The sequence below is a fragment of the Bufo gargarizans genome, chromosome 1, assembly GCF_014858855.1.
Source record: "Bufo gargarizans isolate SCDJY-AF-19 chromosome 1, ASM1485885v1, whole genome shotgun sequence".
Classification (NCBI taxonomy): Eukaryota; Metazoa; Chordata; class Amphibia; order Anura; family Bufonidae; genus Bufo; species Bufo gargarizans.
In genome coordinates this window covers 659,124,303-659,152,228 of record NC_058080.1, presented here as the reverse complement: position 1 = coordinate 659,152,228, position 27,926 = coordinate 659,124,303, and the positions used below count along the sequence as shown (strand labels likewise).

Here is a 27,926-nt window from a genome sequence, read left to right as displayed (position 1 = left end):
GACAATGGTTAATACACCAAAAAATGTACAGCATTACACATACATTCATGGTTCTGCTTTATTTCAAGTTTTCTATGCATTTTTTGAAAAAAAATATCTGTTACACATTTCATTCAGTAAATATCTGCACAGGAATAAGAATATAGAAATTTTAAAATTAACTTAAAAAAATAATTATTTGGAAGGCGTTAACGCCGGTTTAGGATTAAAAGAAAGCATAGTAGGATGGACTCACAGTAATACATTAGATTCCTAAAGACATGTAGTTTACATAGAACTGATCTAAATCTACCGGTAAGCTTTTTATTAATTTATCTTCTGCACATTGTCCAGATACTGGACATGAAATTGTACACAAGACAAGTGGGGACAAAACCGGTTGCCCTGGACTAGAATAACATGCGTTGTATGTGGTATTGCAGACTGGTTCTGTTGAAGTAAGTGGGACTGAGCTGCAATACCACACACAACCTGTGGGTAGGCGTGGCACTGTTTTTATTAAAAAAAAAAAAAAAAGCAGCCATGTTTTCGTAATCCAGGACAACCACTTTAATCCTTTTGCTTGTGTATGATTTAGGAGTTTTGTTTAAAGGAACTCTCTAGGGAAAAACAAAAACTGCATACATTGTTATGCATAGTGCTGTCTGATGACGCCAAAAGGCGAAGTCATGCACTGCCCTTTGAAGCCGTATACTAGACTTAACACAGTGTTGTATGCACATGGCAGAACCATGTGTACTTGGGCTTGGCTTTATGGTGGCACAAAAAGCTCCCAATATGTGCCACCACATAGTGAGTGCTTCGAGCAACACAGCTTCTTCTTTGGTGGCAGATCTCATAGGGCAGAATTGCTCTGCAATATGGCATCCAATGGAGTATGATATAGTCTCTTGCAGTCGGATTGATACAAATACACCCATGTGCATGAGGCTTCAATATGATTATTAAGCTTCACGTGTAGCCCATGAGGAGTCACATATACAGGTACAGTTCATACTAAAGGCAATTACATGGATGCCACCCCTGCCAGGAGATGGCAGATGCAAATTTTTAATACAACTTGGCATTTATTTTACTCCTCGTAAAAGTTCACAGTTTTGTCCTAGGTGTCTTCTGGTACAGGATTAGATGAAGACTCTGCAGGATTAGGATTAGATGAGTCCCTTGGAGTAACGGGGGGTGATGTGGAGGGTTCAGGTAATGCAGAATCTTTCTCTTCATATTTTGGTGGAGGGTCCGATTCAAAATACACATTGGAATAACATTCATTGGAGTAACTGGGTAGCGGAATCGTGTATACCGTACAATCTTGGCCTGCGATGTTGCCACCATCATTCTGATATGTCCTGCGGAAAGTAAAAGGGACAACAAAGACTCAATTACTACACTTCATGTGCAAGAGGTTTTGCATTTTGCTATGGCCCAACCAGCATTTATAGGGAACCTGTCACCTATACGATGCGGTCCTCAGTGATTTCAGCGGTCTGTCATTTCTGTGATGGCAGTCTGTACTTTAAGAGTACTGATCTGCCGAAGCCTGTAGCACGTGCCAGCATAGCGAGGGAGAGGAGTCAGATGAGGCTCGCTGACCCCCCCTCCCCCCCAACGATTGTCAGTTTTCTATTGTTGTGCATAGGAAAAATCCTGTCAGCCACCATACAGAGACGGGGTGACCAGAGACAAAGTCTCATTGGACATCTCCCTGCTGCTGGCACACATAGGGCCTTGGGGTACGTCGGTACTCTAACACTTTGACTCTACACCAGTGAGTGCAGCATGTGCAGTGGATGGGTTTGAGGTGGCCCCCAAAGATATACTGGATCTCTGTTTCACCACATGTTGCTGCCATCTGGAGGGTATGGTAAGGTATGGTGCAGCCCAATGGAAAATAAGTCCAGAGAGTCAGGGTCCGCAGTAAACAAGTGATCATCTTTACTAGAGGAACTCAAGTGCAAAACCATACAGGCAAGTCACTGAGCTGGCTTTTCCAGTCTCCTCCCTGGCAGAAGAAGGTCTTATTCTGAGGAAAGGCCGGAGTTAGCTGTCCCTCTCTTAGAAGGCTGGTACCCTGGCCAAAACGCTGGCAGAGCAAAAACCAGATGGTGAAAAGTTCACTTTGGTTATTTTTTTTCTACAAATCTTAGCTCTGCATAGTCCCTTATAAAGACAGTGGAAAAATATCAGCTTCTCTGGCAGGAAATTCCCCAAGTCTCTTAGTGTGAACTCGCTGGGCATTAACCCTTTTCACAATTCAGTGCAAATGAGATGCCATCACAGTGCAAATGAACAGGATATATCATAAAAATCCAATTAACCCTTGGGCTCCCGGCGCCGTACATGTACGGAGCTGGAAGGTTCTTTAAACATGGCGCCCACTCGCGATGCAGCAGGCCCCATAGCCGGCAGCACTCTGCTGTTTCAAACAGCAGAAGCCCACAGCTAATGTCTGCGACCAGCATTTAATCCTTTAGATGCCGTGGTTGAGTGCGACCACGGCAACTAAATAGCGAAAAAAACTGAAGCATGCGCTTCCGGGTTAAGACCGGCTCCATCACGTGGCAATCAGAGAAACTATAAAGAGGAAAAAACTGGAAGTGCTGGAACCACTATATTTATTTTGTCCTGATGAAGGGGGCCACATGCCCTTGAAACGTGTCGACTTCAATAAACCTGTGTGATCAGGGGCGTAGCTATGGAGGGTGCAGAGGTAGCAGTCGCTACCGGGCCCAGGAGCCTGAGGGGGCTCAAAGACCCTTGTGCCACATAAGACACTGGCATTATAGAAAGCGCATACTGGTCAATTTACATCTCTGGCTGGAGGGAAGGGGTTAGGTTAAGAATTTGGCATGAGGGGGTACCCTTTCAATGTTTGCCACTGGCAGCAAGAAGGCTATGTGCTCCCCTGCCCCTTGTCAACAAGCACTGAGGGACGGGGGCCCAAGCTGAACTCTTGCACCAGGACCCATGAGCTTTTAGCTACGCCCCTATGTGTGAAAGTACACTCTCCGCCTGTGGCATTGTGCCCGACAGTGCCGAACAAGTGGTTCCATCACTTCCGGTTTTTTCCTCTTTATACCGTATCACTGCACTGAATCCTGAAAAGTGCAGTTGGGAACCAAGGCTGCAGCTAGGCCCTCTCCTGGATGCTGGTCGGGATTTAAATACCAGCAAGGCGATTTCAGTTGTTGTGACTTCATCACAACAATTTTCGGTAAACACAATTTATCTTACCATTTTTGTCTGTAAAACGGTACCACACATGAGGCGCTGCCGCCTCTCCCTGCTTTTTATATTCACAATCAGGAAAACTAGTCATTCATTTAATTACGCCGAATCTCTCTGAAGAGACCCAGCATATTAGAGCTGAAGTTTTGATGTTGGCCAGCAGGTGGCAGGCCAACATAGGATATCAGCAAGTTCAGCTTGTACGGTCATTCTATGGGAATACAGTATAAGGGTCCATTCACACATCCGTTGAATGGGTCCGGATCCATTCTGCAATTATGCGGAACAGGTGCAGACCCATTTATTTTCAATGGGGCCGGAAAAGATGCGGACAGCACTCAGTGTGCTGGCCGCATCCGCATTTCCGTTGCGCGGACCCGAACTCCCGGTCCGCAGCTCCGGAAAAAAATAGAACATGTCCTATTTTTGTCCGCAGCTGCGGACAAGAATAGACATTTCTATTGGGGTGCCGGACTGGTGTTTTTCAGATCCACGGATGTGTGAATGGACCCTAAGTGGTATATTGTAGCCTCCTAGAAAAGATACAAAAAAGGTTAAAAAAAAGAAAAAAAAAGTTAAAAAATATAATTCAATAAAAAATTAAATTCAATAGGTATATGTACATGGACATTGTTTTTCATTGGCCATCTGTCCTCGTCTGTATCTTAAATGCTTTAACCACCCCAGGAATGCGTCCTGGAGGCGGCCCTGTTATTCCAAGTGGACGCGCCGGATATAGTCATTTAGAGGCGATGTGCACAATCGCTCACTCCAAAAGGCTATGAGGGCAACTTCTTGCCCTGCCACGTCTGTAAATATTGTTGACTACTGCTTGTCAGCTGTATACGATTGTCAATTTATTGCCCTATATTAGTAGTGGGGGACTTGTACCATCGACCCACTATATAGATTGAATTGCTATTTAGCAGCTGACATTTATTGCAGACGTTGGCAACACACTATATAACTCCTGTGTATACAACCTCCTGGTGGTACCAAACAGGTGACAGTAATCCAGTCAGACTACTGTTTATCTCTGCCAGGGCAAATTGTTCTAAAGGCTGTGAGGTCAACTCTTGCCGTGCCACGTCTGTAAATGTTAATGCCTGCTCGATCTGGTTATCAGCTAAATCTGATTATCAAATTGTTGCCCTATATTTGTAGTAGGGGACTTATTCCATTGACCCACTACACAACTTAAAATGCTGTTTTGCAGCTAACATTCATTACAGACGTTGGCAACACTGTTATAACTCCTAAGTATGCAGCCTGCTGGTGGTGCCAGACAGGTCACAGTTAATCCAGCCGGACTACTATTTGTCTCTAACAGTGGGAACATGACTGCTTGTTAAAACCTAAGTCTGCCCCCCCGCAATGTTTCGCCAGTATCTCTGGCTTCTTCAGGGGTAACGGGCAGCTGCTAAATAGCAATTCAATCTATATAGTGGGTCGATGGTACAAGTCCCCCACTACTAATATAGGGCAATAAATTGACAATCATATACAGCTGACAAGCAGTAGTCAACAATATTTACAGACGTGGCAGGGCAAGAAGTTGCCCTCATAGCCTTTGGAGTGAGCAATTGTGCACATCGCCTCTAAATGACTATATCCATCATCTCTAACAGTGGATTGTAGACTGTTTTTAATACCTTAGTAGCTCATTTTGTTTCTTTGTCTGTGGTTCCACAACTTGTGATTCACAACCATATTTAGTGACACATTTTAATGAATATTACAATAAAAGTGAAGTATTAGTTTGTACTTGGGCCAAGATAGGTTCTATTGCCAATATAGGCATTTGTAAATAAAGTGGTTAATTAACCTTGCCCAGGTCAGGTCCTGTATTTATGGACACATGTGGTATCGCCGTACTCAGGAGAAGTTGGGGAATGTGTTTTGGGGTGTCATTTTACATATACCCATGCTGGGTGAGATAAATATCTCGGCAAAAGACAACTTTTCCAAATTTTTTATACAAAGTTGGCATTTGACCGAGATATTTCTCTCACCCAGCATGGGTATATGTAAAATGACACCCCAAAACACATTCCCCAACTTCACCTGAGTATGGCGATACCACATGTGTGACACTTTTTTGCTGCCAAGGTGGGCAAAGGGGCCCACATTCCAAAGAGCACCTTTTGGATTTCACAGGCCATTTTTTACACATTTTGATTTCAAACTACTTTGCACGCATTTGTGCCCCTAAAATGCCAGGGCAGTATAACTACCCCACAAGTGATCCCATTTTGGAAAGAAGACACCCCAAGGTATTTCATGATGGGCATAGTGAGTTCATGGAAGTTTTTATTTTTTGTCACAAGTTAGTGGAATATGAGACTTTGTAAGGAAAAAAATAATAATTTCATCATTTTCCGCTAACTTGTGACAAAAAATAAAAATTTCTATGAACTCACTATGCCCATCAGTAAATACCTTAGGGTGTCTACTTTCCGAAATGGGGTTATTTGTGGGGTTTTTCTACTGTCTGGGCATTGTAGAACCTTAGGAAACATGACAGGTGCTCAGAAAGTCAGAGCTGCTTCAAAAAGCGGAAATTCACATTTGTGTACCATAGTTTGTAAACGCTATAACTTTTACCAAACAATTTTTTTTTTTACCCAAACATTTTTTTTTATCAATGACATGTAGAACAATAAATTTCGAGAAAAATGTATATATAGATGTAGTTTTTTTTAAAAAAATTGTACAACTGAAAGTGAAAAATATCATTTTTTTGCAAAAATTTCAGTAAATTTTGATTAATAACAAAAAAAGTAAAAATGTCAGCAGCAATGAAATACCACCAAATGAAAGCTTTATTAGTGAGAAGAAAAGGAGGTAAAATTCATTTGGGTGGCAAGTTGCATGACCGAGCAATAAACAGTGAAAGTAGTGTAGTGCAGAATTGTAAAAAGTGGTCTGGCCATTAAAGGGCTTCTGTCACCCCACTAAAGTGATATTTTGTTTTTGGGCTAGTCAAATTAGTTATATTGCGATATATGACAATATAATTGTGTTACTTACTTTGATCCAGCAGTTTCTGCAAAAAACAAAGTTTTAATATATGTAAATTCGGTCTCTACCAGCAAGTAGGGCGGCTACTTGCTGGTAGCTGCTGCAGAAATCCGCCCCCTCGTCGTGTTGATTGACAGGGCCAGCCGGGATCTCCTCCTCCGGCCAGCCCTGTCGGCATTTCAAAAATCGCGCGCCTGTGTGGATTCGGCGCAGGCGCTCTGAGATGAGGAGGCTCGTCTCCTCAGAACTCCCTCAGTGCGCCTGCGCCGATGACATCACCGAAATAGAAGACGTCATCGGCGCAGGCGCACTGAAGGAGTGCTGAGGAGACGAGCCTCCTCATCTCAGAGCGCCTGCGCCGAATCCACACAGGCGAGCGATTTTTGAAATACTGACAGGGCTGGCCGGAGGAGGAGATCCCGGCTGGCCCTGTCAATCAACACGACGAGGGGGCGGATTTCTGCAGCAGCTACCAGCAAGTAGACGCCCTACTTGCTGGTAGAGACCGAATTCACATATTATAAAACTTCGTTTTTTGCAGAAACTGCTGGATCAAAGTAAGTAACACAATGATATTGTCATATATCACAATATAACTAATTTCACTAGCCCAAAAAAAAAAAAATCACTTTAGTAGGGTGACAGAAGCCCTTTAAGGGTGTTTAAGCTAGGGGGGCTGAGGTGGTTAATTAAAGCAACTTCAACATCAGGTCATCCATTTTTCATGCAAGTCTGGTGCATTCAAATCATTGGGTCAGTGGAAAAAAACTGATAGAATATGGATGCAGTCCTATTACGGTCCATTTTTCTCTGACGGTTGCTAGGAGATGCTGGCAAACATGTGCATGAAAGACGGATGACAAATAGATGTAACCTGGATGAAAAAAAGTACACTAAACACAATCGCTGACAAAACTGAACAGATTTTCACACTTTCTGTATCACTCGTTTGAGTGATACAGAAAGAGACCTTAAAAGGGATTTTCCAGCCCAACCCGCTATACCAAAAAAAAAAAAAAAAAATTATATATTTTTTTTAAATCCTTACCTGTTCCCCTCAGTTACATTTCAGCTTTCTTCTACAGTCTTTCAGGTCCTGACCCGTAAACTTCTGGGCAGATGGAGGGGGAACACATGCAACCAGAGGCTTAAGTGGTGTTGTGTCGCCAAACGGCATGTCGCTGTGGGGTCATGTGCTGTTTTGGGGCACGTCACAGTTACATAGTTAATATGGTTGAAAAAAGGCATAAGTCCATTAAGTTCAGCCAAGGGATAGGTGGGGATGCGAATCCCAGAAGGAAGTGAGACTCAGATTTCTACACATTTCCATAAGCATTAATGTCATTTACTATTAAGAATTCATCTAAACCCTTTTTTAAAACCGTCCACTGTTCCTGCTGTGACCACGTCCTGAGGAAGTCTATTCCACAGATTCACCGTTCTTACAGTAGAGTTTTGATGATTCTGGAGACTGAACTTTTTCTTCTCCAGTCGGAGGCAGTGCCCCCTTGTCTTTTAAGGGCATTTGACATGGAACAGTTTTTCACAGTATTTTTTGTATGGCCCATTTATATACTTGTATAGGTTAATCATGTCCCCCCTTAGACGTAGCTTCTCAAGACTAAATAAGTTTAATTCTTTTAATCTTTCTTCATAACTAAGACCCTCCATGCCCCTTATCAGTTTGGTCGCTCTCCTCTGTACTTTTTCCAGCTGCAGTGCGTCCTTTCTATGAACTGGAGCCCAGAACTGAACTACATATTCTAGATGAGGCCGCACCAACGCTTTGTAAAGTGGTAATATTACATCCCTGCCCTGCGAGTCCATGCCTTGGTTAATGCATGACAATATCCTGGTGGCCTTAGAAGCAGCTGATTGAATAACAGCATACAATGTCAATCTATGATCTACAAGGACACCCAAATCCTTCTCAATAAGCGACACCCCCGGATAAGCTTTTTGTGGACCGCAAAATACATACGGTCGTGTGCATGAGGCCTTATGGACATCTTCCATAGACTGCATATTTACTACATGGCTGAGTGTCATCTGCAAAAATAGATATGGTGCTATTAATCCCGTCCTCGATATCATTAATAAATTAAATAATAAAAGGACCCAGCACTGAATCTTGGGGTACACCAATTATAACCTGGGACCATTCTGAATAGGAATCATTGACCACAACTCTCTGGACACGGTCCTTCAGCCAGTTTTCAATCCAATTACAAACTATACTTTCCAAGCCAATAGACCTTATTTTACCTATAAAACGCCTATGAGGGACAGTATCAAAAGCCTTTGCAAAATCCAGAAACACTACATCCACAGCCGCCCCTCTGTCCAGGCTACTACTCACCTCCTCATAAAAACAATGGGCAATCAATGGCTGCACCGATGCATATTATCTCATCCATTCAGAAGTTTACAGGATGGGGACCGGCAGGGAGCAAGGGACCCAGCACGGAGTGATTTGTTTTTCTACATGTAGAGATGGCTGAGTGTCAAATTTAAAAAAGTGCAAAAAGCTAGAAAACCACTTAAAAGATCTATCAGTGAGGCTTAAAAGGAACACGTCATCAACTTTATGCTGCCCGTACTAACGACAGAATAAAGTAAAGTAGAGACAGGCGAGTGGATTTCAGCGGTCTGTCATTTATAAGTTAAAACTAAGTTGTTGCCGAAAACCAACATCACAATCCTTGCAGACTGGGCCTGGAAAAGAGTCCCGGCCTCCTGAGAAGAGTCACGGTTATTCATGAATTCCTGCTCTCCTGCCCACCTGCTGATGACTGACAGTCTTCTACCTAGTTTTCTCCCTTTCTCTCTAGGAGAGAACTGCCAACCATCAGCAGATGGGTGAGAGAGCAGGAGATTATAATAACCAGGACTCTTCTCAGGTAGATTTGACTCTTTTCAAGGTCTGGGCTGCAGTGATTATGATGCTGGTTCTCAACAACCACTTTTAGCTCCGCTGAAATCAGCATTTCTGTCACTAATTTATGTTGCCCTCATTGAGGTCAGCATAAAGTTGATGACAGGTTCCCTTTAAGTACACACGTGACACACTCAAATTCACTTCATTGCTGTCTCCCAGGGATGTGTGCATTTTTCCAAACTAGTCTACTGAATATGGTCACTTATTGACCCTTGTTCACATAATCTCTTTAGGTGTAACACAGAAAGTACACCATTTATTTTTCAGTATCACAGATGGGAAAAAAACTGGATTGCTGCTACCTCAGTGCAGCAAAATCATACTAATTATTTATCAGTGATCTCTGTCTTGGTGTAGATATAAAAACTGTATAGTGTAGAATCAAAAACTAAAATGACCAAGCAAGTGGTTGGAATATAACCAAACTGATATAAAAAAAGGGGTATATACTAGTACATATTTATTGCACTAGCTCACTGATCTCAAGCCTGTGGATCCAGTGCAGAGAATGAGAGTGGCAGTGGCCCTAATGAGATGTTGTGTCATGGCGTAGTGCAAAGGTGGTTTGAAGAATCAGGCCAGAAGTGAATGTATAATAGTCTCTTAGTGCAAAATATAACTTGTGGGACATCCAGCAGTACTAAATACAAAGTGCAGATCCTCTGGTACTAGATATTTTGTCTGGATATGTGGCAATTAAATGGCACTTGTGGGTATAGGTGTCCACTGTGTCCCGTTATGTTGTTAAGGCGATGGGTGTCTGCACTGTATTGTCCCTCACCTACAGCAGGGTCTGGAAAGCTGTGGTTTGCTGGTCACTATGCTGACTAAACACAATGGGGATTATTTATTAAACTGGTGTAAAGTACAACTGGCTTAATTGCCCATAGCAACCAGATTCCACCTTTCATTTTTGACAACTCCTTTAGAAAATGAAAGGTGAAATCTGACTGGTTGCTATGGGCTACTTTACACCAGTTTGATAAATCTCCCCAGAAGAAGTCTCAGTTCTAGGAATCTCTCTGGAGTAGAGATCTCACAGGAGAACTGGATAAGGTCCCTTGGAGGAGGAGCGCTAGCTTAGGCCTCTTACCTCCATTCAGTCAGGGCTCAAACTCCCCCTCCTGTCAGGAAGTAGGACCACCTAATTCCTACCAAGAGGGGAGAAGAAGAGGGTGGTTAACCATGTTCCTGTCGACCACACCTCTTCTGCGGATATACAGATATAACACAATATAAACATAAAACAATAACAATTGCAGATACCCCCAGGTCTTAGGTATTGCACAGTCATGGATTTTGGCCTACCTTATGTTATAAATACTACTGTAAGCGGGTGGATTCTCACTACTTGGTAAAGTTGCCCCATCTGAACCAACAACTGGTGCTAAAGGATCCTCAAAATAGGGAGGCGGCGGTGATGGGAATATTATAACGGTATCACCTGTGAAGCACAAATAACACTTTTACAGAGGGTAAAAACTGGAATGCACTAACAGTATTAATCAAGATATAAAATGTCCCTCCCATTATCATTCCTTTCCTAGGCCCAAAGTTCTATGCTCATTAAAAGGATGAAATATCTTTATAATAGATGGCACTCAAAAAACAGAGCTACATCCACTTCACAAAGCCAGGGTTAAAAGGAAGGTGTTCAATTTTAGTTTTGTTTGTTAGATTTAAAGGGGTTTTCCGAGATTTTTATCCTCAGGATAGGTCATCAGTATCTGATTGGGGGTCCGACACCCAGGACCCCTGCCCATCAGCTGTTTTAGAAGGCAATGAAGCGCTCAGTAGTAGTGCCAGTGCCTTCTTTCAGTTTACCAAGCACAGCGCTGTGCTTGGTATCTCAGCTCAGCTCTATTTGCTTCTATGGGTCTGAGCTGCACCTAGACCATGTGACCAATTAAAGCGTCACCACATGGAGTAGGCAAAGCTGTGGGAAAGCCGGTGGTGGTACTGCTAGCGCAGGTACCGTCTCAAAAAGCTGATCGGCGGGGCTCCCGGGTGTCAGACCCCCACCGATCAGAATCAGATACTCGGAAAACCCCTTTAAAAAGACCCCTAGGTCCCCAATATACAAAGACCAAAAGAGTGCTCTTAGATCCTTGGTCAGGCCAGGGATACTGAACCAGGCATCTGTCAGGGATAGCACACTTTATTCCTTACAGAGCCGCCCAGTAAAAACACACTATATATGTTCTTTTTAGCCTGGACACCTATGGGGGCCATATGTCACTCAGTGGTTTCTGTTAAACTCATGCATCCAAGGCTTCTGTTAAAATCTTCCCAGGAAGACGACTTTGGGAGCAGAATGCAATGCAGTGCTGTAGCGATTGTAACAGCAAGGGCAACAGCTCAGTGGTCTGTACAATCGAAACGCGCCGACAGTCGTCCTTGCAATATGCCACTGGAGTGATTTTATGGATTCAAAAATAAAGAAGTTATAGTTTTAATCTTCGAGTGCTAGATTCCTATAGTTGGAGCAACAGTTCATTGCCGTGCCTCCCATCTATGGCCATTGACCCCAACCCTTCAAGGTATAAATATAACACAAAAACATCATTGTAGCTACACTGGAATGTCTCCCATACACGTTTTTGTATCACTTAGGGCTCATGCACACAAACATTTTTTTCCCTGTCTGTTTTGCGGACAAGGATAGGCATGGTTACAATGGATCCTATAAAAGAAAAAAAAATAATAATTATGGATGTAATACGGATGTCATCCATATTTTTGGCGGATCAGTGTTTTGCGGACCACAAAATACATACGGTCGTGTGCATTAACCCTTATGCACACAGCCATCTTCTACAGTATACCATGTTTATAACAGACAAATCCATACAATTGAACGGGGCTAGTCACATATCCAGCATTTTCACAGATCCATGTGTCCAATTTGTAAAACTGACTGTAGATCATATTCTTGTCCATTCCTATTGATGGAAGTGAATATTAGAATAAAAACTAAAAAATGCACACAGAACTGGTTTTCAAGGATCCAATAATTTGCAAACCAAAAGTTGGCCATGTGCATGAAAGCTGCAGGATCAGAACATGCAAGTCTATCTACACAGAGTGCCTATAGGTTGTGTACTCAGAGTCCCTACACATGAATTTGGCACTTGTTCTTTTTTTTTTTTTTGCTGAAAACGCTGTGATAGTTTTTCTGGCATTTTTTTTACGCGCACACAGTGAGGATCGTGTACGCAAAACTGGCATAAAAAAAGGAGACAATAAAATTTCTGTAACAGCTGATGTACATGTCTATTGGGATTGGATCCTGTCTTGCTGCATCAGAAAAAAAAAACTTTAGGAGAGGTTTTCCTAAGGTTTGCATGATGGGGGACTAAATACAAGGAGCCTTAAAAGGGGTTGTCCACTTTATTTATATTGATGACCTCAGGATAGGCTAGCAATATCAGATCGACGGGAGGCAGACTCCCAGCACCCCCACCAATGAGCTGTTTGAAGAGAAAGCTGCTACTAGTGCTGCCTTCTCTTCGTTTTTTACCTGCTCATCGTCCCCACCGCAGCGGTGAGCAGGTATAATGACACCTAAGCCATCCCATTCACTTCAATGAATAGGAAAGAGTGCTGCGTTCTCTTCAAACGGCTGATCGGTGGGGGTGCCAGGAGTTGGACCCACGTCGATCTGATATTGAGGACCTATCCTGAGGATAGGTCATCAATATAAATAAAACGGCCAACCCCTTTAAAGCTCCATATAGGAGCAGTTTTATTTAGTCCCCATCATGGAAAGATTAGTAAAACTTTTGTTAAAACTTTTTCTGATGCAACAGGATGGGATCCAATCCCATAGTTCAGTGTTGGCTAACCTCCTGGCACTCCAGCTGTGGTGAAACTACGACTCCCAGCATGCTCCATTCATTTCAGCCCAGCAAGTGTACATCTTGGGAGTTGTAGTTTTATCACAGCTGGAGTGCCGGAGGTTAGCCATCACAGCCATAGGTCATCAATGTAAAAAATACGGACAAGCTCTTTAACATATATAGAGAGGCTGAGCACTCTCCACCTGGACCCCACAGAGGCTGACGCAATAAATACTGATGATAATATTTATTACACCTAAATGCAGATGAATTATTAATTATTAAAACAATAAAACAGAATAAACAATAAAATATTCAGAATAAAAACAGCATCATAAATAACTGAGCATACAATGAAATGCAATGGGTGCTTTTTTATTTTTTTATGCTGTTTGTATGCTCAGTTATTTATGATGCTGTTTTTATTCTGAATACTTTATTGTTTATTCTGTTTTAATAATTAATATTTGATCTGCATTTAGGTGTAATAAATATTATCATCAGTATTTATTGCGTCAGCCTCTGTGTGGTCCAGGTGGAGAGTGCTCAGCCTCTCTATATATCCTACATTTCCTTTTGACTGGGTGAGTCATTAGGCTTAATTACCCACCCACAGCCATAAGCGGAGTGAGCCACCATACTTTCTATATAAGCCCTTTAACATGCCCAAGAAATAATAGAGATAAAAGCAATATTCATGGCAGCAATAATCCTTTCTTCGGTCGGATTGAAGTTTTTTTGCAAAACCATATTCGCTACAATGTAACATGTTTACCGTAAATCCATAGCAAAATTGTTACACCTGAGCACATCTTCACATGAGAATACGTAACTCTATCTCCCCATATTTATACTAAACATCGCTGTATACAATACAGCTTGGAACGCCGTCACAAGGAGATGCTGTCTTTAGATGTGGACGTCAGCAAAGTCCAGCCTGATAACACAGTCCGGGACAGAACAGGAAGGAACAGGTTGTCAGAGACCTCGCTTGATAAGACAGAGGGACGAGGTGGTTATTGCTATCCAACATCTGCCTGCTTAGACGCAGATTATTATTAGTAGGGGCAGGGGACTACGCAGACATATTCAACCGTAAAAAATAACGTATTTGATTTGGAGAAAAGAATACGAGAGTCCGTGGAAATTCTTCTAAGCCTAATTTCACGCGAGCAATTTTTTGGGGTCCGGATGCGATGCATATTGTAACCGGATAGCATTCGGACTGAATCCTGACCTATTCAGAATTATGCAAATTTCGTTCAGGAAAAAAAATCTCAGCATGTTCTATATTGTGCATTTTTCACAAAGCCCTGGCTCCATAGAAGTGAATGGGGCTTGTGTAAAAAACGGAAGGCATCCGGATGCAGAGCGTTTTTCCCTGATGGTTGTTAGGAGATTCTTCAGTTTTTCCCTGAACAGATCCTTAGGCCTCATGCACACGACAGTATTTTTTTGCGGTCCGCAAAAAGGGGTTCCGTTGTTCCGTGATCCGTGTCCGTTTTTGTTTCCGTGTGTCTTCCTTTATTTTTGGAGGATCTCCAGACATGAAGGAAAGTAAAAAAAAAAAAAAGTCAAGTTTGCCATGCAAATGATAGGAAAAAAACAGACATGGACACGGGTGACAATCTTGTGTGCCTCAGTGTTTTTTCACGGACCCATTGACTTGAATGGCTCCACGAACCGTTGTCCGTGAAAAAAAATAGGACAGGTCCCATTTTTTTAATCGACTGGAAACACGGATCACGGACACAGATGACAAACGGTGCATTAGCTGAGTTTTCCACGGACCCATTGAAAGTCAATGGGTCCACAGAAAATCACGGAAAATGGAACAACGGACATGGGACACAACAACGGTCGTGTGCATGAGGCCTAAGTCTAAGGCCTAAGAGTATGTTCACATGTTGCAGATTTATCATAGAAGCTTCTGTTGTGGTCCTGTAGTTTTGAATGGGATTTCTAAAAATCCATATACATGGCTTCAGAAACAAGAAGGACTGCACATGTGCGGAAGAGATTCTCCGTCACAGAATTTATATAATTGTAGACTCACATGTAGCAGATTAGAGGTCAAAATTTCTGCAGAAAAAAATAAAATAAAAATCAGCTCCCCAAACCTGAATGGGGTGCTTTTGTGACAAACACATTGGAAGACATTTATCATGAGGGGAATATTTTAAGTCCGTTTTGCAGGAGTCTGCATCGTTAGAAATTTGGTGCAAATTACCATACGTTGTTAAATACGGTGCATTTGTATAAGGGTTGTGCCTCTAAAATCCCTTGTCATGTGGATAGGGAATGTGTTAAGTATTTATTCACTGGGATCCAATCTCTGGGACTCCCAGCAATCACGAGAACAGGGGTCCTCAAGTGCTGCTGAACTGCCCCATGAGAAAGACGCCGGGGTACATTTTTACTTCTATTGGACTGCTGCAACACTCCCCAGCCCAGCAATCAAACACTTATCACCTTATCACCTCATCTTGTAGATAGGGAATATGGGAGAGATTTGTCAAAACTGGTGTAAAGCAGAACTGGCTTATTTGCCCAAAGCAACCAATCAGATTCCATCTTTCATTTTCCAAAGAAGCTCTTAAAAATGAAAGGTGGACTCTGATTGGTTGCTATGGGCAACTAAGCCAGTTCTACTTTACACCAGTTACATCTCCCCCTAAGTGTTATTAGTGGCACAACTACTTTAAGTTTAAAGCCTCAGTCACGCATTTTGGTCAGTGATTTCCATCAGTGACTGTGAGCCAAAACCAGGACTGGAGCCTCCACAGACATAAGGTGTAAGCGAAAGATCTGCTCCTGTTCTGTGTTTAGAACCGCATCTGGTTTTGGCTCAAAATCACTGATGGAAATCACTGACCAAACACAGACGTGTGAATGAGGCATAATATGTCATATGTTATGAGAGGTTACCACCTTCTACAACCACCCCTTTACTGGTGCAAGACTGAGAAAATTTTTGTGACTTTTAAAAAAGTCACAATTGATAAATCCGGATTGTCAACTCGACAGGATATCCATGTTCACTTTGCCAACTAGTTTTCAAAACGGATTTGTAAAAATGATAAATGTTGTGAAATATTTGCACAAAAAAGCCCAAAAAGTCAAAAAAAATTGTGAATTCACCTTAACAAATCTGCTGCATGTAAACATACCATAGGAACTTATTCACACAACCATATTTTTTTCCGTGTGCCAACCTTTTTTTTTTTTTTTTTTATGGACAGGACACAAACCCATAAAAGTCGATTGGTAAAAAAAATGGATTTGTTAATAACCCAAATCTGTGTGCCCAATATGAGAAAACCCTCTGCAGGTCCCATTCTTGTCCATTTTTGCAGAAAAGAATAGCCCTTACTACCGAGGGGGTGAAGAAGAAAAAAACTGGAAAAATCAGACACAGGGGTGTTAACAGAGGCGTAGCTATAGGGGGTGCAGAGGTAGCGATCGCTACCGGGCCCAGGAGCCTGAGGGGGCCCAAAGACACTTGTGTCGCCTAAGATACCTGTATTATAGAAAGTGCATGCTGGTCAAGTTACACCTCTGACTGGAGGGAAGGGGGTTAGGTCAAGAATTAGGCATTATAAGGGAAAATAATAATGATCGGGTCTCCATCCCGATCGTCTCCTAGCAACCGTGCGTGAAAAATCGCACCGCATATGCACTTGCTTGCGCATGCTTGCGATTTTCACGCAACCCCATTTATTTCTATTGGGCCTGCGTTACGTGAAAAACGCACAAAATAGAGCATGCTGCGATTTTCACGCAACGCACAAGTGATGTGTAAAAATCACCGCTCATGTGCACAGCCCCATAGAAATGAATGGGTCGGGATTCAGTGCGGGTGCAATGCGTTCAACTCACGCATCGCATCCGCGCGGAATACTCGCCCGTGTGAAAGGGGCCAAAAAGGTTCCTTAGGCTCCATTCACATGTCCGCAATTCTGTTCCGCATTTTGCGGAACGGAATTGCGGACCCATACATTTCTATGGGGCCACACGATGTGCTGTCCGGATCTGGAAATGCAGATCCGCACTTCCGGGTCCGTAATTCCATTCCCGAAAAAAATAGAACATGTCCTATTCTTGTCCACAATTGTGGACAAGATTAGGCATTTTCTATTATAGTGCCGGCGATGTGCAGTCCGCAAAATGCGGAACGCAAATTATTATTGTCAGTGTTTTGCGGATCCGCAAAACACATACGGATGTGCAAATGGACCCTTGAAGGGAATATCATCACAGAAGGACTTAATTTGTGTTCTGCTTTCTGGAGACCTACAACTGACTCCTATTCACTGGAGATACCCTAACGCTGGGTTCAGACCTGAGCGTTCTGAAACGAGCGCTCTGTATGCGCGATTGTACGGGCGTTTACAATCGCGCATACAGAGACAGGGGTGCACACATTGTCGCGCGTTCCCGAATATCTATGTGCGGGAACGCGCGACAAACGGCCCAAAAAAAAGCTCAAGCACTTGTTTGAGCGTCGGGCGTTTTACAGCGCGATCGTACGCGCTGTAAAACGCCCAGGTGAGAACCATTCCCATAGGGAATCATTGGTTCTTGCCTGTTGTGCGTTTTACAGCGCGTAGGAACGCGCTGTAAAACGCTCAGGTGTGAACCCAGCGTAAGGGCTCTTTCACACGAGTGGATCCCGTGGTTGGAATCCGCTGCGTGAAAGAGAGCCAATGGTTGATAATGCTCTGTGCCTCTCTGTAAAAAGATCACAGAGGCAAAGAGCATTATCAATCATGTTAATGCTCCGTGTCTCTGCTGTCCGGAACAGGGCTTGGCTCTCTTTCACGCAGCGGATTACCCGCACGGCATCCGCTCATGTGAAAGAGCCCTATTTACACAGACAAGTTTTCCGCTACATGTTTTGCTACAAATACACTGAAAAATCCACAAAAATCTGCAGCAAAATCCACCTGTGTTAGGCTACATGCACACGAACGTTGTTTGTTTCCGTGTCCATTCAGTTTTTTTTTGCGCATAGGATGTGGACCCTCTAATTTCAATGGGTCCGTAAAAAATGCGGACAGCACACCGTGTGCTATCCGCATCAGTATGTCCGGGCTTGGCTTGGACCAGGGCTTGGCTCTCTTTCACGCAGCGGATTACCCGCACGGCATCCGCTCATGTGAAAGAGCCCTATTTACACAGACAAGTTTTCCGCTACATGTTTTGCTACAAATACACTGAAAAATCCACAAAAATCTGCAGCAAAATCCACCTGTGTTAGGCTACATGCACACGAACGTTGTTTGTTTCCGTGTCCATTCAGTTTTTTTTTGCGCATAGGATGTGGACCCTCTAATTTCAATGGGTCCGTAAAAAATGCGGACAGCACACCGTGTGCTATCCGCATCAGTATGTCCGTTCCGTAGCCCCGCAAAAAAAAATAAAAAAAAAAAATAGAACATGTCCTATTATAGTCCGTTTTAGGCCTCATGCACGCAACCGTTGTGTGTTTTGCGGTCCGCAAACCGCGGATCCACAAAACACGGATGGAGTCCTGTGTGCGTTCCGCAATTTGCAGAACAGCACGGACAGCCATTAATATAACTGCCTATTGTTGTCCGCAAAACGAGGACAAGAAAAGGACAGGTTATATTTTTTTGCAGATCACGGAACAGAGCAACAGGTGCAACTCCGTGTGCTGTCCGCATCTTTTGCTGCCCCATTGAATTGAATTGGTCCACATCAGAGCTGCAAAAACTGCAGCTCGGATGCGGACCAAAACAACGGCCGTGTGCATGAGGCCTTAGGCATTGTTACAATGGATACGCAAAAAAAGAAATAAAAAAATGGCATCCGTTTTTTGCGGACCGCAAAACACCTACGGTCGTGTGCATGTAGCCTTACATGCTGATTTTTCAGATTTTGCCACCAATTTAACCCTATGCATTTTAAAGAGTGAAATCTGCAGTGAAAATCTAGAGAAAGAATTGACATGCGGCTAATAAAAATAAAAAACATTTCTGCACCGAGTTTTTTGGGGGGTTTTTGGATCCGCAAAATACGGATGTGTTCCGTGTGCGTTCCATATTTTTTTGCGGACCCATTGACTTGAATGGGACCTCGGACCGTGATTTGCGGACAATAATAGGACATACACTACTTTTTTGCGGAACGGCCATGCGGACAAACGGAAATAGAATGCACACAAAGTAACTTCTGTATTTTCTACAGCCCCATTGAAGTGAATGGTTCCGCATACGGTCCGAAACAAAAAAAAAAAAAAAAAAAGGAACAGAAGCGGAAAGAAAGTACGTTCATGTGCATGAGCCCTAAGTGGGTGAGAGTTTGTTTCTTCCACATTGCACTACACATTTTCCATGTGCAAATGTTGATGGGAAATCCACAGCATATCCCCCCACCCTTGGAATGTGCTAAAGCACACACATTGGGCTGCACTGTGTATACAGACAATACAGGGAAGAAGTGTGTGCATCCAATATGGTCAGAAAACTTTTTTTTTTTTTTTTATTAAGAGGCACAATATAAAAATAAAAAAAAATTACTGTGCTACAGACTTGTACCTAATACATGATACAAAAATAAGGCATTCCCTTTAAGAAAACATTTCATGGTATAAGAAAACCTTGCTCTGTTTTTAAGTACTAAAGTTGAAAAACTTTTGGTTCCTTCAGGACTAGGCCAATTTTAATTTTTCTTTCTGCCCCACTTTCCAAGAGCTATAACTTTCTTACTTTTCCATTCTCATAGGTATATTAGGGCTAGCTTTTTTGCAGGACAAGTTTTATATTTTAGTGGCAGCATTTTATTTACTACATCTTGGTCTGAAAAATGTTAAAAAATAAAAATAAATTCTATGTAGGGTGAAATTATAAAAAAAATAGTTTTGTTTACTTTCTACAGCGTTCACTGTGCACTGAAAATGACATAACATTTTGTGGGTTGGTAAAGTTATGGCAATACCAAATCTATATAGATTTTGTTATGCATTACTTTAAAAAAAAAATATGTTCTTAATTTTTTTTTTTCTCCCTTAGCATATTCTGACATACATAACTATTTTAGATTAGAACTGTAAGAGGGCTTGTGTTTTGTCATGTGAGCAGTAGTTTTTATTGGTACCATTTTGGGGTACATACGACTTTTTGATACATTTTTATTCTAATTATTTTCAAGAGGCAAGGTGACAAAACTTTGATTCGCCAATTTAGATTTTCTATCTATATATACACTTTTATATTTTAATAGTTTGGTGGACACGGTGACACCAATTATTTATATTTTTGTGTCTAAAATTTAGAAAGGGGGCGATTTGAATGTGATACTTTAAAAAATATATATTTTAAAACTTTTTTTGCAACTTTTACTTTTAGCCCCCCTAGGGAACTTGAACATGCAATCGTTTGATCACTTATACCAGTGGTTCTCAACCTGGGGGTCGATCGGCCCTTTCTGGGGGGGGGGGTGTCGCCCGCACAACGGCAGCGGCCCCTTATCCTCGCGCACAGGAAGTGATGTCCTATCACTGCCTGTGCTTGAAGGAGCCTGACGTCTGGACGGGTAAGTCGGGCCGCCTGTCTGCTGAGGTCCGAGTTTTTTCGTTAATGACACCGCCGCTGAGCACCACTGCCACCAACGATTTAATTGAGCCTGGCTAATTTTATTTTAATTATTTGGCTGAGCAAGGCTAAATTTATTTGGGGGGGACATGAAGCACCGCTTATTTATTTATTTGGGGGGACCCTGAGCACTTCTGATTTATTTATTTAAGGCTTAAATAAATAAATCAGAAGTGCTCAGGGTCCCCCAAATAAATAAATCAGCGGTGCTTCATGTCCCCCCAAATAAATAAATCAGCGGTGCTTCAGGTCTGCTTAAATTTTTCTGCTGATTTATTTATTTGGGGGTACCCTGAGCACCGCTGATTTATTTATTTGGGGGAGACCTGAAGCCCCGCTGATTTATTTATTTGGGGGACCCTGAGCACTTCTGATTGATTTATTTGAGGGGTACCCAACATTTTGTCTTTGTGATTAATTACTCTGCTTTAATTATGTTCAATTTGTAGCAATAAAAATGCATCCTGCATATCAGATATTTACATTACAATTCATAACAGTAGCAAAATGAGTTATGACGTAGCAAGGAAAAAAATGTAATGGTTAGAAAGGTTGAGAACCACTGACTTATACCAAGCATGCTCAACCTGCGGCCCTCCAGCTGTTGCAAAACTACAACTCCCATCATTCCCGGACAGCCTACAGCTATCAGCCTATAGAAGGGCATGGTGGGAGTTGTAGTTCTACAACAGCTGGAGGGCCGCAGATTGAGCATCCCTAACTTATACCATAGACTGCAATAGTTTACCACAATTTAAAGAACACCATGTGGTGGAAAATTCCGCCAGAAAATACGAAGGTGCAGATTTTTACAAAGTTGTGGATTTATTTTGGTGTGAACTATTGTGCAGATTTTGTTGAGGATCTATTCAATGGGAAATTGATTCTGCAGTGGAAAACCTGCAGCAAAAACAGCATGGATTCAGCATTTTCCACTGCAGAATTAATTTCCCATTTAATTGAATGGAGAGATTCTCATACAGGAAATCCGCAACACAACATTAATTTACACTGCAGAATATAAATTCCGCAGAGAAACACAGTGCAGGGATTATTTTCTGCCCCATAGGATAACATAGGAAAGTCTTGATATTGCAAATTTTCTCGTGGAAAATTCCACCATGTTTGAGCGAGCCCTAACTGTGTCATGCACTGGCTCCTTGGGCCTGCTAAATTAGAAAGCTCCACTGTGGCTCTTAAGATACAGTATACAATATAACTTAGAAATTTCTTACCAACAGTAACATGAAATCGGCCATCTGCTGGTGCTTGAGGCTCCTCATCAATAACTGGTTCCTCATGATTTTGACGTTTTCTCTTTATATGACCCATCACAAAAGAACCCAATCCAATCAGGATAATCAGAGGTCCCAATATCTGCATAGACAAGAGGCCACAGGTTCTGATGTGTGAACTTGTGCCAGTAACATTTTGATCTGGGAATGTTTCTTTACAACCAGGTATCCAAGAACCCAAAATACTGACAAGTATTCCACAAGTCACAATCAAAACTCCAAATACTAAACACTGAAAAAACTGGCGGCTTTCACCAAAGAGAAAAAAGCGGTCAGGGTCTACTTGTCCATCTGGTAATGGCCTTCTTGTGGCCTCCAACCTTGCTCTAGATTTCGCTAACACTATAGAAGCAAGTCCCAGCACAGCAAGTGAAGGTCCTGTTATTTTAAAACTCGTGCTGCAGTAGTTCTGGACCCCAACTTTACAGGCCTGGAACACGTAGAGCGATAAAAGGAATCCTGCGCAGAATAGGGTTCCTCCAAACACATACATGAAGAATATGAGTCTGCTGATCATGGCATAGCTGTTTTTCCACTGCCTGAAGCAGTGTGAGGTCTCCATTTTGATTGTGTTCTTCCAAAAAGCAGCTAAATGTTGGAAATATAAATGGAAAGAAAATTATAATTGCATCATACAATAAAAGAACCCATATGGGCACTACAGAAGACCAACCTCAAAGTCCTACTTTATAAAGTGGTGTACTGCTTCTCCAGTACAGGTTAATAATCCCCATTAGTCATATCCAAGGAAATATGTGCTGAAGCCTTTTTAAATTCATTAGAGAGAAAACTGCTCAGGGTCTTTAAAGGAGTTATCCCATGAAAAAACAAAACAAAAAAAAACATCCACTGAAAAATACTCATAACGAACAAACGCTTCAAAAATTTCAAATGTACTGAGTTATTTACCCAATGAGCAGAATTATTTTACATTTCCTTTATGAAATGATGTTCCCCAGGACAAGTAACAAATGCGATTGCTGAGGGCCCCACCACTGGGACTCTTACTTGTCACTAGAATGTGGGTCCCAAGCCACCCCTTTCTCTTCAATTCACAATCACAGAGAAGAGTATGAATGGAGAGGTGCCCTGCTGATCCATTCATTCTACGCACCTGGCTGTTATTTGGTCAGCCCTATGGACACTGCAGATTTCAACCTATCCATAGTAAAAACACCTTTAACTTTATAAAATTCAAGCTCATGCACTACCTAAGGCAGGGGTAGGCAACCTCCGGCTCCCAGCTGTTGTGAAACTACAATTCCCAGCATGCTCATTTCTATGAGAGTTCTTAGAAGAGCAGAGCAAGTATGCATACTGGGAGTTGTAGTTTCACAACAGCTGAGAGCCGGAGGTTGCCTACCCCTGACCTAAGGCCTAATGCACACAACAGGTTTTTTTTGTGTCCGCTAATTGTGCGTCCGCAAAAAAAACGGATGCGGCATCCGTTTTTTGGGGAGGATCCATTTTTTTTCACAGATCCCTTGTAATAAATACCTATCCTTGTCCACAAATGTGAAAAAAGTAGGACATACACTATTTTTTTTGCTGAAGGGAAACACGGACAACGGACGCGGAACACAAACGGATGAACTATCAGCATTTTTTTGCTGACCCATTGAAATGAATGGGTCCCCATCCTACCCGCCAAAAAAATGGAACGGAGGCCGAGAGAAACAACTGTCGTGTGCATGAGGCCTAAGGAAAATAATCATACTCACCTGCTCCCCACCAATCCAGGAGCAAATGGACAAGCGGCATGGACATACAATTACAATAAATTTATGGATGATATATAATATGGATTTTTATGACCACACAGCAGTATAGCAATGTTCACTTGTAGATTCTATAATTTAGTTTATTTTTTTGTGTGCAGTTTGCACAAATTTCTAATTTAAAATATTTCTGTTCAATACAGCAAGGAGAACATTTTGCAGCATTTTTGGTTCATAGATGATCATATCTGCATAGGCCTTCAGTTCCTATATGTTCAGAGCTAAGAAATACCATATTGAAATCTAGAAGCACGTACATAAACTGAATTTTTTCGGAAAAAAAAAATGAAGGAGATTGTAAGTGTGCATGTCTTGGATAATAGCTTATCAGCTAAACTACGGAAATGGTTGATGCCATAAATCCAAGATAGGGTTCTCCTCTTATTTTAAATGTAAGATTAGATATTGACAATATAGAGATGTACGGTAATAAGCTAACGGGAACCTGTCATGGCCAAAGATAGGACATGTCTTATCTTTTGCAGTGTGGAGGCACAGACTCCAAAGCTCATGGAAGCGATTCGTAGTGTTTCGGCTCTGGATATATCCTATCTTTGGCCAAATCTTGCGCATCGCGGAACGATTCAAGTCAATGGATACGCATTCGCAGTACGGAATGCGCACGACCAGTGCCGATATATTGCAGACCTGCTATTTGCAGTCCACATACGGGCACAGAGCCCTATGAGACCTAAGTTGTGCTTTATTCAGGTATATCCCCGCTCGTTCTGGGCATTGAAGTCAGGGAGACGTTCCCATCAGTGATTGACAGATATCTCTGTATTCACAGTCACAGATGGAAGGCTGTCAATCACTGATAGGACCACCTTCTGGACTACAAAGCCCAGAATGAGCAGGGATATAAATGAATAAAACACAACTTATACTGAATCTTGTGAATATAAAGTGTAGCAGGGCACACCTGCACTTGAGGTCACACAGGAGAGTAGGGTGGATAGTTATATATTTTTATTTATGTCAATTCAATACAAGAAAAATATACTTATAAAATTATTAAACAGTATGCTATATAGACTTAAATTCCTCTAAAAATGGGTATCGCTAAAATGTAACAACACATGTGTGATCCTATGGGAAGGATATCTTGATCAAGATATCCTTCCCATAGGATCACACATGTGTTGTTACATTTTAGCGATACCCATTTTTAGAGGAATTTAAGTCTATATAGCATACTGTTTAATAATTTTATAAGTATATTTTTCTTGTATTGAATTGACATAAATAAAAATATATAACTATCCACCCTACTCTCCTGTGTGACCTCAAGTGCAGGTGTGCCCTGCTACACTTTATATTCACTAAATCCTTTTGAAGATTGGGTGTAATCTTCCCGCAGGTGCACCCACTCCATTTTTTGCCTAGGAGGTGAGCCTTCTCTAAGCTTTTTCTCAATTTATACTGAATCTTCTTCCATAAAACTATATACAATCTGCTCAGCTCCTCCTGCTCTATAGCATGCTGCTGGTAGCTTACATTGCATTTTCATGGTGACAGGTTCCCTTTAACAAGTCACTGACATCTAAGATTGGAAGCTACATGTGCAAACAATGTCAAATTGTTGACTTTACATTGTAGACCTACTCCCTGGAATGGTGTAATGTAAAGTACAGAAGCAAAATGTGTTACAGAAACATGATAAACATGCCAATTTGTGTAAGGTGCACGACAAGTCCAATGGATAGAGGCCGCGTTACATGCCCGCATGCTGGCACGCACCTCCAAAGTTTACAGCGGTCAATTCCTACATATGCCACAAAGGTTCCTTTCAGAAGGACGATATCTCCATTTAGGTGGTGTCCAAAGTTTGAACAGACAGCACCTAGAATGAATATTGACCTATTGGATTACATGGACATGTTCACGTGAGCTATTTTTCAGCATGAACCATCAGTCTGTGCCGAGATGATCACAACGTGCATCGTCAGCAAAGAAAAAAACCTACATCCTTTGTCACTGATTTGATGCAGATTTCACTCTTTGCATCGCAATGGATGAAATCTGCCATGAAAATTGGAGGTAGAAATTGACAAGCAGCAGATTGCCAATTGCCAGGGGTGCACCTAGCCTTTTTGCTGCCTGAGGCGAAAACTGAAACAGGAGCCCCCCCCCATGCCGATTTCTTAACCTAACCCCTTTGCCACAATGAAAGCGCTCATTCCCCATGGCCCTTCCGCTGCCCCCCCCTACCCCTTGTCCCTACCGGGTGCTGCCTGAGGCGATCACCTCACCTGGCCTCATTGGTGGTGCACCCTGCCAATTGCTAATAACTCATTCACGTACTCTACAATACTGCAAATCTGCTGCACAAAAACCCATGACCGCTAATCTGCAGCATTTCAGTCACTTGTGGACATAGTCTTAGGCCTCTTTTACACAAGCGTGACGGATTGGCTCCGGATGCGTTCAAGGTGAAACCCGCACCATTTTGGAAGCAAGTTCATTGAGTTTTGTCTGCGATTGCGTTCAGTTTTTTCACGCAGGTGCAATACGTTTTGATGGGTTTTCATGCGCGTGATATAAAAAACTGAAGGTTTACAAACAACATCTCCTAGCAACCATCAGTGAAAAACACATCGCATCCGCACTTGCTTCCGAATGAAATGCGTTTTTCACTGAAGCCCCATTCAATTCTATGGAGCCATGGCTGTGTGAAAAACGCTGAATATAGAACATGCTGCGTTGTTCACGCAATGCAGAACTGATGCATGGAAAAAGACAATCATGTACATGAATGGGTCTGGATTCAGTGCGGGTGCTATGCGTTCATATTACACATCGCACCCGCGTGGGAAAACTCGCTTGTGTAAAAGAGGCGTTAGGGTACAGCTACATGACGACACTAGTCACGGCCAGGATTGCAGAGTAGCGGGGATCACATAGAAATGTTGCAGTGTAGGATTTTTTTTCAACTCACGCTGCGATCCCATTGATTTCTATGGGTTCACCTCCACGTTCCTGGCCGCGACCAGCGTCACCATGTAGCCGTACCCTTAAAGAGGCCTTCTAATCATCCTCACACTGACAAAGGAAAAGAGGATCCTATGATCATATGCAAAGGGTGAAGATGGAATCACGGTCTCATTCAGACGGGCATTCAAGAATCTCATCAATGCCATTTTTAGAAGAAAAACACTTGCTAGTTTTAATGTATCTGCATTTTCTAGATTGGCGGTTACAAGAAACAAGAAGTTCTGTGTTTTCTTTTTATGCATTGAACTGAATGGAAAAAAGATTTACCAATAATATTAGAGACTACCAATAATATTAGAGACTACCAATGACTACTGCTGCTCCTGCGTAAAAACTGTAGAAATGTCATTATTTTTTCATTGAAAATGACTGGTTTCAGACAGTCGGATGCCCAGAACCCCCTGCGATTCTACCACAGAATCAATTAGTGATCAAAATTTGGCTATGCAGATAGTCTGGAAGTTGTGGCAACTTCACAACTCGACATGATGTGACAGTCACCAAAAAAAAAAAAAAAAAAAAACACAGACCTGATGACACAAGTTTTACTCCACTGACTTTAGTGTAAATTGTGTGCGACATGCGACTTACCTGCAACATGAATCACAGTTCTAAAGTAGTCGAGGGACAGCAAGTTGAAGGCACTTCTGTTTTTTTGTCACTTTTCTGGGACAAATGTCGCCCTGCCCAATGGAGCTACGTTACACCCGTCTAAGACTGATTATATGTAATTGCTCCGTAAGCAGTTTGTGACGTTTTTAATGATGTTCTGACACATGTTCTACCATATATGCAAGGCTGGGAATTTCTCATGCATCTGCACCCTGAAACATATGAATTACATGTAACATCTGGCTGCAGCAACATGTAACCCAAGGACTAGGATATCAGAGATTAACCAAGCAGAAATGAAAGATCAGACCAGATATAACAACAAGAGGCTGTTACAGGCGGTATGGTATATACCGACATGTAGTCACACGGCTCAGAGCACAGCAATAACGCAGTCAAGTTTTGCTCAACTGCTTCCTACACAACAGTGAAAGGCTCCTGCGTCAGGACAGACCATACCTTATAGGAGTTGTGCCATGTTACATTCCACGCCGAGGGCTAATCATTAAACAGGAGCCGAGGAGAAAATGGGAGCAGGATCCCCTCTTACCTGAGCTGAGAGCTCTGTACCTGGCAGTACAGGTAGGCAGGAACACCTGATTACAGCA

General features: G+C 42.3%; 1 protein-coding gene across 3 annotated transcripts; it reads right to left on the bottom strand.

Moving 5' to 3' along the window:
• Positions 1–62: 62 nt before the first annotated feature.
• Positions 63–27,926, bottom strand: TMEM171 (transmembrane protein 171). 3 transcript variants are annotated; one of them, XM_044291778.1, is made up of 4 exons: positions 27,869–27,926; positions 21,875–22,522; positions 10,493–10,628; positions 63–1,346 (listed from the first exon to the last, which is right to left on the bottom strand). In XM_044291778.1, the coding sequence occupies exons 2-4, from the start codon at positions 22,494–22,496 to the stop codon at positions 1,103–1,105; spliced, it is 1,002 nt and encodes a 333-aa protein (XP_044147713.1). In that variant the 5' UTR covers positions 22,497–22,522; positions 27,869–27,926; the 3' UTR covers positions 63–1,102. The 3 variants fall into 3 exon arrangements, with proteins under 3 accessions (XP_044147713.1, XP_044147706.1, XP_044147719.1); XM_044291771.1 differs by having other exon boundaries at positions 27,778–27,889; XM_044291784.1 differs by lacking the exon at positions 27,869–27,926 and adding an exon at positions 27,298–27,377.

Bases quoted from the DNA above. Each gene is read 5' to 3' on its own strand.
- TMEM171 (XM_044291778.1), bottom strand. From the start codon at position 22,496: ATGGAGACCTCACACTGCTTCAGGCAGTGGAAAAACAGCTATGCCATG. The intron at 10,629-21,874 runs GTAAGAAATTTC...TGTGCTTCACAG, and splicing joins CCGATTTCATGTTACTGTTG to GTGATACCGTTATAATATTC. The intron at 1,347-10,492 runs GTAGGCCAAAAT...TACTTTCCGCAG, and splicing joins AGTAGTATTTATAACATAAG to GACATATCAGAATGATGGTG.